The sequence below is a fragment of the Aristolochia californica genome, unplaced genomic scaffold (assembly GCF_029961685.1).
Source record: "Aristolochia californica isolate CCGP_79_NKW_82.1479 unplaced genomic scaffold, dmAriCali1.0.hap1 SCAF_1, whole genome shotgun sequence".
Taxonomy (NCBI): Eukaryota; Viridiplantae; Streptophyta; class Magnoliopsida; order Piperales; family Aristolochiaceae; genus Aristolochia; species Aristolochia californica.
In genome coordinates, this window is record NW_027181770.1 from 52,885,619 (window position 1) to 52,899,243 (window position 13,625).

At 35.9% G+C, this 13,625-nt stretch overlaps 1 protein-coding gene across 1 annotated transcript; it reads right to left on the bottom strand.

Moving 5' to 3' along the window:
* Positions 1-277: 277 nt before the first annotated feature.
* LOC137948676 (uncharacterized) lies at positions 278-799 on the bottom strand. Its single transcript, XM_068794799.1, has one exon. The coding sequence runs from the start codon at positions 797-799 to the stop codon at positions 278-280; it is 522 nt and encodes a 173-aa protein (XP_068650900.1).
* Positions 800-13,625: the final 12,826 nt, after the last annotated feature.

Genomic DNA, 13,625 nt, shown 5'->3' on the forward strand with positions numbered 1-13,625 from the left:
ATGAAAAGCCATTCTTCTTACAGTAAATAAGGAACTACTGTGCAGCAGGAACTGAACATAAAAAGATTCCCAATTCACTCCAATTACAAACACACAAAGACTGGAAAGAAGTATAGTCACGACTACCTGTATGTGCTTACAACCCGAAGCAAAACCATATTTTGATTAACAAGAACAAATTTAAGATGAGAAGCACAACGGTATCATGAATAAAATGATACTAGTAAAGACGTAAGGTTAAGCAACTATCACAGCGAAAAGTATAAGAGGTTAAGAGCTACGATTCTTGAGCTTCGGGGCCAAGAATTTGATTCACCACAGAAGAAGCCACCAAAACACCCAGTATTTCCGTCCCGGCGACCGCCACTGCTTGCGCTACTCCCCCAAAACTGACACTCGTTTCGATTTCTTTCTCTGCCGCCTCAATCTCTTTTTCCGCACTTTCAATTTCTTTCTTCGCCGTTTGGATGCCCTTCTCGGCCGCCACGAGTCCTTCTTCCACCGCCATTTCTCCTTCCCTTAAAATTTCCTCCGTCTCCTTCTCTGCCTTTCTCAGCTTCTTTCTGATCCCAAATAATGGAATATCTTCGGCCAATGCCGGAGTTTTTGTTGCGACGGAGACCGCAGTCCACCCTGTGAGTAGGAGTAAGCATTGTCGCCGGCCATGAAGGTCACCAGGTTGGATATGCGAAGGCGTCGTTGCACGCTTGGTGACGTGAACTGCGCAGAAAATTCGGCGGCCGCCTCGCGCTCGTAGAGAAGGAAGATTGAGCAGGGGATTCCAACTTGCAGAGGCCATGGGTGGATAAGAGTGGTGTCAGTCCGTCGAACAAATTGCTGGTGGGTGCTTTTTAATCATTAATTATATGGCAGCAACATGGCCGACTTGTCCTTTTGCATTCGGACAACTATTTTTTTCTTTTAATTTTTATTTTTAAAACTCAACGTAATAGTAAAATTAACATTAATCATAAATAAATTAAATTAAATTAACATATGGATAAATAAAAATATAAAAAATAATATTTTAACTCATTTGGTTTAAATTTATGATTTAGTTAAAAATTAGGTGCTCTTACTTCATTCCATAAGTACAAACTTACCTAACAATGCAACAACTAATAGATGATTATTGTATAAAGAAATGGCATGACACAAGACAACATGGGTAGGGGTCGCTTCGAACCAAGTCGGCTTGAGCTCGGCTCAGTTCGATTTGGTATCCCTGGATTTTGAGCCGAGTTCGAGATTTGGGATCAGATCGTTTAAATTAACGAGCCGAGCTCGATCGAATCCAGGTTCAACTCGACGGCTTGTTAACAGGCCGAGTTGGAATCGGGAGCTGGGGAGCGAGGGCGGGAGCGAGAGCGAGGGGGAGGAGGGATTCTTCCTCCCCTCGTCACCGCTGAGCACCTCCCGTCCGTTGTTGTCGCTGTCGACAGCTACTCGCCGATCGCCTTTGTAGTTGTCCATTCGATTTCTTCCTCCCCTTGTCTTTGCCTCCGTTTCCATCGTCACCGCTTCTGTCACTGCCGATTCCGTCGCATCTATCATCCCTGACAATAGGTCTTTGCTGGCGTCGTAACCCCCTACCCTCCGCGTTGTCTCAGCGAAGAACCAGAACCCCTGAGTTCAGGGGAGAAATAATTCCCCCCCCTCCGCGTTGTCTCGGCGAAAAACCAGAACCCTTGAGTTCAGGGGAGAAATAATTTCCCCCCCACCGCGTTGTCTCGGCGAAAAACCAGAACCCCTGAGTTTAGGGGAGAAATAATTCCCCCCCCCCCCCCCCCCCCCCCCCCCAACCCACTAAATTCTCATTCTTTATGGTTCTTGAAGAAATTGAAAATACATTTTAGTATAAATAAGTTTCTAGGGACTATTAGTGTCTCATGTTTTTTGTAAACATTTTTCTAATTGAAAATTCTTATTAAAAAATCATATAATTTTCTAAGTAAGATTCTCCTACCAAGATGGGCTAAAAAATCGTATAGAAATTTTTGAATAAGTATTTGACAGTTGATGTTGTAATACTTTTAAAATGAGGCAATTTTCATTGTAATTTTGTATTTGACATTTTATTTGATTAAAAATTTATCAATAAGTATAGTAATATATTAGATTGATTATTAATTTTTATTTATTTCCCTAGAAGAGGCAATAAGCGGTCCATTTAACTTTCCTAAGAAAATTTTAAAATATTTCTTGTAACTTTATAATAAGTTACTAATAGTAATAGGATTTTATTTAAAATTTTTTTTTTTTGGAAATATGTATCATAGGAAAAACATTTCTAGTTTTTCCTAGAATATAAATTTTCAACTAGAGACACTAAGGAGGCCATAGTAAATTTATAGCAAGATTCAAAAATTACAAAACAAGCTATACAACATTTGAAGTAAAAAAGATTAATATTGGTACGTTTTAACCCATTATTGAAATTCAATCTTTAACCTCCCCTATCATTCTTTTTTTAAAATGTATGTATATTTTATATATAATTTATTTGACATATATTTTATATAGAATATTAAATGTAGGTTAAGCTCGAATTAGGCTAGAGCTCGAGCTCGAACTCAGTTAAATTTATTAGGCTCAAGTTCAATTACAATTTTAGGTTCGAGGCCAGGGTCAGCCCGAGCTCGAATTCGAAATATTTAAATCAAGCTCGACTTGAACAAGGTTCAGACTCAGTTGGATTCGATGCCACCCTTATGCCCAATTTTAAGAAGAGGTCATTCCCAATTTTATGTAAAATGTATGCATAATTTTATATACAATTTATTTGACATGTATTTTTTGAAAAATTTTAAATGTATGTTAGAGCAAGAACTCGAGACATGTATTTTTTAAAAAGTTTTAAATGAATGTTGAAGCTCAAACTCGGCTCGAACTCGGTTAAAATTATTAAGCTCGAGCTTGATAAAAATTTTAGGCTCGAGCTCGAGTTCAAAATATTTAAATCAAGCTCGGCTCGAACATAGGCAAGTTGGGGCTCTGCTCGATGCCGCCCCTAAACATAGGGGTTGTTTGTGAGATATTTCAAGTGAAGGAAGTATTAAATACAACCCAAAAATTAACAAATTGAGCAAGATAAAATTATTTTAAAGTGAAATAATGTTCAATGAAGATTTTAAAATAAACAGCCTAACGTTCTTAACTCATGTGAAGGCTAACTCAATGATGAAGTTAAATCTGAAACTTGGGTAGAATATGATTTGTTGCATGTATTCAAATGATTTGAAAGTAAAATGCATGAGTTCAACAACAAAATACCAAGTAGAGGCTCATATTTTTTAAACTACAAGCTTGATGTACTTAGTTATTTTAAAAAAAAAAAATTGAAGGATTGCCTTTTTTTCCCTACCCAAATCCATAGTCTAATATAATTTGGAAGTTTTGGACTTTTTGGGATAGTTTCATGGTCCTTGTAGCATGCTACACCACACATTGAAAATGGACATAAAAATAACTCTACGATGTTATGAAATAGGACTATGGAGCTCAAGATTTCTCTAATCACTTAGATTTTAATGATAAAAGACATTGGCATTTTATTATTTTATTCTTGAGTAGTTCATGAACAGAAAAATAGGTTCATTATGAGATTGAACTTGTAAAAGAAGTTAACTCCATAACATAGGAGTTGAGTAGATATGCAAGAAGAGACCAACCAAAATTTGAATCTCAGTAATTGGCATCTCCAGATGCAATAAGAGTCGAGGGAAACTTCAAAATGCAATAGCAAGAATTTAAAAAGTTGTTATAGTTAACACTTGAAAAGGAAAGGAGTCAAACATAAAATATGGAGCGGAGCACATAAGCGTGCAATTTAGCCTAAAGAAGACTCTTGCTGAGAGATTAGAATTTGATCCCATAATGAAGGAGTCTACCTCATACAATATGAGGTGAGAATCAAGGAATCAAACCCGAGATACAATAGGTTTTGAATTAATTAAGGAGTCGACCACATAAGAAAAATTAGTGTATAGGAGTCGACTACATCAAGTGGATTGGACCTAGATTAAAGATGTTGGACAAGGAGGACTAGATCCTTGAAAAAGAGAGTTAACCCCTATAAGAGAGAAAATATATTGAATTCCTGTTGAATAGAGGATTCAATCCTCAAAAGAGTCATTGGAGAACAAAGGATTCAACCTTCGGTTAAAGATAAGAAAATTCAAGATCTTCCAGACTCTAAATTATGTGAGTAGCATACTAACTTGTTCAACAGATTAACTAGGTTTTTGTAAATATTTTTCATAATATTTTGAATGATTTTTCACTAAAGTTTGAAAAGTATTACAATATGCCTAAAATTTCAAAACAAGTAGTTCTTTGAACTTGGATTTTCTCCTATAAAGATCCAACTCCTATCTAGCCAAAACAACTAAGTTGACTACACAAAATTCTAAGTTTTTAAAGATCTTTCAAGCCTCTCTCAAGGTTCTTTGATTTTTTAAATCCGAGGAGGCGAATTTTCAAGGTTTTAGTCTCAAGTGCTAAGTATTTTTGTATTTACTTTCATATATATATATATATATATATATATATAAATACTTTTCAAGAGACAATAAGTTTTGATTACATTCATTGATTCTACTATTATTTTCTCAAAACTTCTTTTCATTCATCTTTATTTCTTTTCACTTTATATTATATTCTAGAGTTGGTGGTATATGCTGGCCCAGGTGGCTTCTCAAAAGGATGGGGGGGGGGGGGGGGCGCTGAATTGAGACATTCAAATTAAAAACAACTTGTGTGTGTGATTAAATGGATATGCATAAAAGAAATTTAAAGCAAGGAATAACATCAACACAACATAGGGACATAGATTTTTTGTAATCGATGTTCCCCTAGTTGTATTCACCGCCCAAGAACCCTTGCTTGGGAAAATTCCACTATTACACTCTTATAGCTGGAAAATTACGAAATGGATTCCGACTCTCTTTGGCCACATGTAGCTCAAGATCTTGTTGCTAGATTCAAACTCTAGCTAGGCCTTTCTATCTTAGATTAATAGGTTCTAGTTGAACCTTGGAAAAATTACACCCTTACTTGGAGCAACATTTTTCCTTGAGAGATTCAAGCTGCCTCCTCCTTTGTACTATGATGTATGCAAGAATGATTGAAAGAGATTGAAGGTTTTTCAAAAGTAAGGCTCTCTCTCTTTCTCTCTAAATCACTTTTGGTAGGAATTTGCAAGATAAAGGTTTGTAGATTGAAGATATGCCAATAAATGCCCATTCACTCCTTTACTCATGGTTTGGTGGGGGTATTTATAGCTTTCCCAACTCAAAATAGTCGTTATTTGACCTTTTATAAAAATCAGACCGTGATCGATGATTGATCGATCAATCGATCATAATAACTACTATTATGTTAGACAATGACTTATTGATCAATGGACTGATCGATCAATATATTACCGTTGGTCTAGAAAAGTTAAGTTGACCGATCAATGACAGTGGCTGATCAATCAATCGAGATTCCCCTTTGGTTGTACATTACAAGTATGATCGATCAATGTATTTTCATTTGATCAATCACGCTTGAAGTCCCTTACTGTCAAGGATTCATCAATCTAGAGGGATGATCAATCATTCCATAAAAAAAATGCTTGCCTAGACAACTATGACCGATCAATCTCTAAGAGATGATCAATCATATAGTATAGCATGAAATGGCCACGTCCTGGACGATCTATCAATCGACTTTGGTCGATCGATCATGCTTTATATGTTTGGCCTACACAGTTCTAGATGATTGATTATTATCATTGATTGATCGATCATTCCAACGCTAGTTTTAAAATGTAGATTTTATAAAGCATGAAAATTTCCCTTTAAGTGCTTTAGCATTTTTCTAAACGATGTCTATGATGATTCTAAACATGTTTTTATGCAATTTAGATCCTAAAGCTTTGGTTTTCACAAGTACTTAAGGAATAGGAGTTTGGAATACTCTCTTAAAAAAATTGACTGAGTTTAGATGTTTGTTTATGATGTTTGAACTCGAGTCTTCCCATTGTCTTTTTCCTTTTGGGTGGTTCTTACATGAATATTCTTCAATTGTACTTGAGGTCTTCATTTTGGCTTTGATGCTTTAGACCTTGAGATGCTCTTGAAGGTGAAGTATCTAAAATACTTTAAATTTGCAAGTTATTAGTTCAATTAAATGTTGTTATCATCAAAACCAATGTGAGAGTCAACCTATGGTCAACAATCTCCCCCTTTTTTATGATGATAAAACCTAACATGTAAAAACTAAAAATGACACTTCCCTAAGGGTAGGAGTTAAGAAAATATACAATTTTATCATAAGTTTCCCTTTAATTTGTCCATATTTTGTTTCAATCATCTTAGGCGCAGTTTTGTGGGTGTCTAGGTCTTTTTGATTCAAGTTCCCTATTTTTATCTTCCCCCCCTTTTTGTCGTACTTAAAAAAGAGTAAAATTAAACACATAGAATAAAACAAAAAGTAGCTCTGAAGCCATATCATAAAGATCTTCAAATGATTACAAAGTAGTGTGTACAAGTACAAAAGGCAATACATACAAGTAAGTCATCAAAAGCATGTACATTGGGAGTCAAAAAAATAGATGGGTGGATCCTAAGGTCAACTAAGTTGGAGACAAAAGTTGACTAAGGATGGTATCGAGTAGCTGCTCGATCCTCTACTATCGTGCCTTCACCTTGTCTAGAGTGGACATAACTGCTATCTGAGTAGCCCGAATATCATCTACGGTGTCTTCTTGAGCAAAGACCCATCTATGGATGATGAAACGCCTTCTTCCTTTCTTCTCCTCTTCAAGAACTCAAATTGATCCGCCGGAGGCTTCAAATTAATGAAGAGCATATATGGAAGAGTCTTACATGACTCTCACAATAAGAAGTCTCACAGAACCAAAATAATATGGTGGAGTCTCATAGAAGGAGGTCTCACAAAAGAGTTTCACATAAAGGTGTTTTAGTTATGTTAGTCTTCTATTTGTGTGTAGTTGTTTAATTATTTTAGGACTTATCTTTTTGTGTTTAACTTTGGTTTAATTGGGATAAGGGTAGTTAAATTTGTAATTGGATTCTACTTGTTTCCTCTGTTACAAATAGAAGCTCATATACTCAACTTGCATCACGTTAGTGAGCTTTTTCCCTTTTGAAAAAAATCAATATGGTATTAGAGTGGGTTCTGTGAGTTGATTGGTGAACCCACAGAGATAATGTGACCCTTTGTTTTATCTATCATCTCAAATAGTTTAGGTTCATATTCTATTTTTTTTCTTTCTATTATGTCCCAGTACCAGTTGTTTTTTTGTCATTTTCACCTCCATAGTGAGCTTTTCATAGTGAAAACTATAAATTAACGAAAAATATTTGAGTATACTTTCCAAGGCAAATGGTATTTTGATAATCAGAGTTTCCTACAAAGAGAAATTGATATTTGAATCAGCAAACGTCAGGCAACAAGAGAGGTTCGAGCAACAACAAAAAACTTCAACTTTTGATCCATTTTATGCCATCAGAAAAGAGAATTTGTATGGATATGAGAAGTCGATGTTTAGAAATTTTTTATTATTATGTTCCATCTCAAAACTTTCTTATTGGAGATTTTTTTTTGAGTTTCCTCATTTATCATGTTCATAGAGAAATTATTGTTTTACCTCTCTCTTGAGTAAAACCTGGTCACTTTTTATCAATATCTTTGTCTAAAAGTGCCTCCTTCTTAATTGGAAGTATGAAGAGTTGTAGTGTGCGCCTCTTTCCTCTTGAAGTATGAGATGTGCTATTTTTTTATTCGTACCCTTCATTCCTAAAAGTACTTTCTTCAATTTATTTTTGTTAAAATCACTCCAAAGCAATGCCTATAGACTCACTACCTTAAAAATATAAAAGTGTGTCCAACATCCAACTTGAGTCAAGTCTTTTTATTCTTCATCCAAGAGGTGTTTTTTGTTTGAGCTACGCTTAGAAAGTGACTTGTCACTTTGTTGTGCCCTAAAGTTTGGCTATTTTTCTACCATTGAAATTGAGTGGAGTGTGTTTCAATCTATGTCCATTTTAATTTGTGAGGAGTGAATTTTCTTATCTCACCATTATACTGTGCAAGTTGGGTCTCTTGACCAAGAGGTCCCCAACTTGAGGGGGAGAAGTAGAAGAAGAAGTGCAAGACATAGGTAACACAACAATAAAGAATTCCAGGTGTTGTGGTAATCAAGTTTTATGTGGCTAGAATTTCCAAGAAAGGGAGAGACAAAATGAGAACAAGACGAAGATTACAAGAACAAGATGAGACAAAAAAAGACAATTGAAATTTCTTTTTCAAGCACATAAATTTCTTGGTCAAGATTATTTGTAAGTCAAGTTACAAACTGTTGGAAGATGGGCTCCTGCCCACACGATCAAGGAAGACCCACATATCTAAGAGTATTATAAGATGGGTCACACGACCAAGGAAGGCTCACAAGATGGGCCCAAGCACATAAGAAGTAGGACCCACATGATTACCACGAGCTGACATCCTTATCACATAAGTTGGAAGATCAAGAAGGACTCACAAATGCATCTTTTTCTTATGGTCACGTCCTAGAAGAGTTTTAGTTTGAGTTAATGAAGTCAATGAAGTATTTATCTTTTCCATAAATTCAACATGGTATCATAGCAGGTTTTGTGAGTTGACTTGGTCAACCTATAGAGATAATGAGATCATTTTCTCTAAACCCTAAACCCTAAGTGTAGGTTCGTAGTTATTTTTTTCAGTCCCTACACCCGTAGTTTGCTTTGACTTTTTCACCTATATACTGAGATTTTCATATTGAAAATTATATATTGAAAAAAATATATTTGAGTCTACTTTCCAAATAAAAATGATTTTTTCAAATAGGAGTTATCTACAAAGAGATATTGATATTTGAATGAGTGAAGGTCAGATTGCAAAAAGGTTTGATCAACAGCAGCAAGCTTCATCTTCCAACGTATTTTATCCTATAAAAAACTAGACTTTATATGGATAAATATATTTCAAAAGAAATATATGTAAGTCTATTCTTTTACCTATTCAAATAATTTTTTTTATCTGAGTTATCTACAAAGATAAATCGATATTTGAATCATCAAAGGTCAGATTGTAAAAGAGGTTCGAGTAGCATCAGAAAGTTTCAAATTACGAGGTATTTTATGCTATCAAGAAAGAGACTTTATTTTAAGAATTATATATCAAAAGAAATATATTTAAGTCTATTTTCTTACCTATTCAACCAATTCTCAGTATGATTTTTTTATAAGAAGATATTGATCTTGGAAGACTCAATGGTTATTCTAGAAAAAAGGAGAAATAATACTTAGTTAGGCCAGATGACAGAGACCGAAATCTATCAGTTTATTTATCTTCTGATAATTATATTTTATGAAGAGAAGTTATACTTGGATGAAATTTATTTAAATATAGTTTTGTATGGAGAAAATTTTATGTCAATCTGATCTATAGTTAAATATATATTTACATTGGAAGAATCAAAGGTCATGCTAGTATTCTGTTGTATTGAAAAATCCGAATTTATGCCCATTTTTTTGCTTCACTTTTTGAGTTGATATATCAGAAAAATATCTCACTTCTCCCAGGTTTTAGGGCTTATTTATACATCTCTATTATTTGGGCTTATTTCTACATCTATGATATTTGGTTCAAGCTGGGATCACTGCCATTACTTCCCAGCTTGAGGGGGAGAAGTACAAGAAGTACAGGAAAGAGGTATTTTATTTCATATATTGTGGATAATTTTATGTGACCAACATATTCAAGAAAGGGGGAGTACAAAAGATGAAGCTTATGCATCTAAGAAAAAATATTTATATCAGATTATGATTATTTCATGGGTCCTACAAAGTTAATTATTTTGGTTCGTGTTATATGTGTTGGAAGATGGTTGTGTTACATTACAGTTGCTGTAATTATGTCTCTTTGGATGAGACATTATTATTGAAGAAGAGGTAGCCTCAGTACCTTTTCTCATACCATAATTTATTTGACTCTCAAAAATATCACGGTTGGGACACCATGAGAGTCGGTGCCCGGATTGGGACACCATGATAAATTTAACTCTAAAAAATATCACGGTTGGGATACCATGAGAGTCAATGTCCTGATTGAGACACCATTATAAATAAACCAACTTCAAGGGAAGTGTTAAGTGATGCCCACGTGTGTAGGGGTAGCGTGGCTAGTAAATAAGGAGAACTTTCATACAAATGGCAATGCAAGCTGGTGTATGTCTTCTTATGTCATTTTCCTTTTTCAACATGTAGCCAAAGGTGTTGATTTTTAGGACTCTATGGATTTAGTTCATGGAGAAAAAGCGAGGGACACCCATTGGGAGACAACATGAGAGATAAGAGGTTATGAACTTGTGTCCTAACCCTCTCCCTAAAGCTCAATTTATAGATTAATAAACCTATAATATTAAAATAATACCCCTAGAACTTAAACTAATTACACCAATACCATCTCTATGAGATGACTCTTTATTTACCATCCTGCCATCACTTGTGGGCCTTGAGTTCATCTTCCACCTCTCTTGGATGTGTGGGTCTTCCTTGGTCTTGTGGGCTTGAGCCCATATTCCACATTCTTGGACTTGTGGGTCTTCCTTAGTCGTGCAGGTTTGGGCCCATCTTCCAACACTCTCCCTCAAGTTGGGGGTGAGAGAACATCATGAACTCCCAATTTGTTGCAAATGGTGTATAGGATTTTCCATATAAAATGGCAGTCCACCATATCTTCGAACACTCTCCCTCAAACTGGTGGTCTCTTCCAAGAGGCCCAATTGGCATAATATAAGTGAGAGTAAAATCACTCCTAACCGTAAGACATCACTCCATACTCCAATCAAATAACTCATGTTGAATGTTGGGCATACTCCTATCTTCTGTAGGTAGTGGGTCTATAAGCATTGCTAAAAAATGTAATAAAATTCCTCCATCACTGTGTCCCTCTACAGGACACCGACTCTCAAATGGTAGGAGTAATAAATGCCAGTTAAGGGGGATAATGGGTAATCACCCGGAAGATAAGATTCTGTGGCCACCATGTGCTTTATTCTTCATCAGAATAACCAATGCTGATAACAATCAACAATTGAGAAGTCCTTCGATTATAATGTCTCAGCCAAAGAGACAACGATAGCAACAACTGGCATGGGTTTGGGCCCAATAACACATACCAAATAATGGAAATCCAAGGACCCATAAATAATCTGATGCGAGTTCATCCGAAGGTTGGGCACCAAATAATATGCTAACCAAGGAATAAGTTACCAATACTTTAAAATAATAATCCAGCCAGAGAAAAGGGAGTCAACCCGAGTTAGATATTAAACCAATATATCTGAGTCGCAAAAGAAATAAGTATAGAACTTAGAACCTGGACACGTATAACAGAGGCAAAAAAATAAGTGGGCCGAGTCGGGTTGATCGGACCGAATTAACCTGGACCGAGTGAGTTGGCTCGAGTTAACCCAAGTGGGTAGCTAGTTCACTGGGTTAACTCGGCCAGGACTGGGTCTCTATCAGAGTAGGCGCAACTCGGATTTAATCCCCTGCTTCCCAACTTAGGAAAAATAATTCAACAGGTGATCTTCTTCCTTGCATAGTAGAGATGCTGGTGTGGTTGTTGTCGAAGCGATGTCCACAAATGGCAATGTAGAGGAAGGAATCCAACGAGTCGATAGCTGGATAATAGCAACTTTCAGTTTACAGTAATCAATGGAAAATAATATTTCGAAGATAGAAACCAGAGATAGCGACGAACAATAGTAGAGATAGCGATGAACATTAAAAATCCAGAAGGTCAATCTGTAAGCCTAAACATGAATTTCTAACGACATGAAATTCATCATACAAATTTAAACGAAAGCATAGATTATACCTCCTTATTTATGAATTCATAATCCCAGTGGGTAATTTATGAATAACTTGATATTTTATCCTAACTAATAAACTCAAATATAATAAAAATTCTTGTGGGATAAAATTTATTATATCAAGTAAAATTAGTTACAATTAATGTCTAATATTCTTTATGTGATATTAATCATAATATATAATTTTTATTAAGTTAAAGATGTTGTGGCTACTCTTTAATTAATAAAAATTATATGGATCACTAGACATTAAATCTTGTAAATGTATGAGAATAGCATGAATTGCATAATGTTAACTTATACTAACATGTTATCATTATGCACAAAATATTCACATAAGATATGCATAAATTAAAACTATAATATTATGCATAACTTTAATTTCATGCATTTAAATATATGCCAAAAAATGAATAAAAACTGTAGCAGGAAATAAATCAACATATTCCAATATACATAACAGCTGACAGCCAGTGGCCTAATGGTCACTAGCGCAAATGATTTTGCCAGCGCGCAGGTTCGAATCTCGCTGGCGCAAAATCAAATATAAGTACCAAGTCGGCTCGGTTCTGGAATGGCTAGCCAACTCAACTCGTCCGAGTTGACCCGTGCCCTTTTTTTTTTTCACCGAGTCATAACGACCTGAGTCGCGGTTGCCGAGTTAGAACAACAAGTTGCAGAAGACTCATCCTGAGCCAACTCGATGGTATTTACAAAAATACCTTATGAATTTAATTTCATATCTGCGCGCTGGGGGTCGTCTTCAACCTCCAGCCGTCCGCAGAGACAAAGGTTTGTTGGCGTTCAGTCGGCGTTCCTTAAAGTCGTCGACGCCGGCAAACCTGTCAAAAATATCGTCGACGCCGGATCCAACGTGTTACGGCGATGCCAGAGAGCCACGAACTGTCGCTGCAGTGAGCTCACAGGGAGCGTACAACGATAGGCTCCATCGGCGTTCTGTAAGTTGTCGATGCCAACAAACCGTGTGGAATGGTCGCCAACACCGGCGTCATGCTCTGACGCTGGTTGTCGCCGATGCCAGAGCCCACGCTCTTTCATGCAGAGACCACATAATTTGTTTTTAAAAACAGAAACTAAAAATAGAGCTTTTAAACTTAAGCTCAAATGGAACCGATACGAAGGATCAAAGGTCTGCTCTGATACCAACTGTAAGCCTAAACATGAATTTCTAACGACATGAAATTCATCATATACATTTAAATGGAAGCATAGATCATACCTCCTTCCATACGCTTCAGATTCCTTCTCTCTGTTCTCTGTTCGGCGCTTCCGATCTATGAACACTCTCGGCGATGGCTCAAACTGAAGGGGCTTGAGTTACGAGACGAGGGACCAAACTGAATCCAAAAAACATAACTGTGCCAACCTCTCAAGATATTAATGACATCGTGTTAGCGAGGGAGTTGCAACTGGTAGCAGTTTGAGACCATACTGAATGAGAAACTGTTTCTCATGATAAAACGGTTAACATTCTCCCACTTGGTCCAAACTTCTAATATAATCTTAAACCCATCGATAATCTGAATTTAAGTAATAAATACATGAATCATGGAGATAGGTCTTCTAATGACGAGTATTATCTTTCATGTATTACTATGTATTTATTTCTTATACTTTATGAATAAACCCTATGTTTACTCTTGGTCCAACACAGATGAATTTTCTCAAAATTAAAGTGCACATAAATATGAGA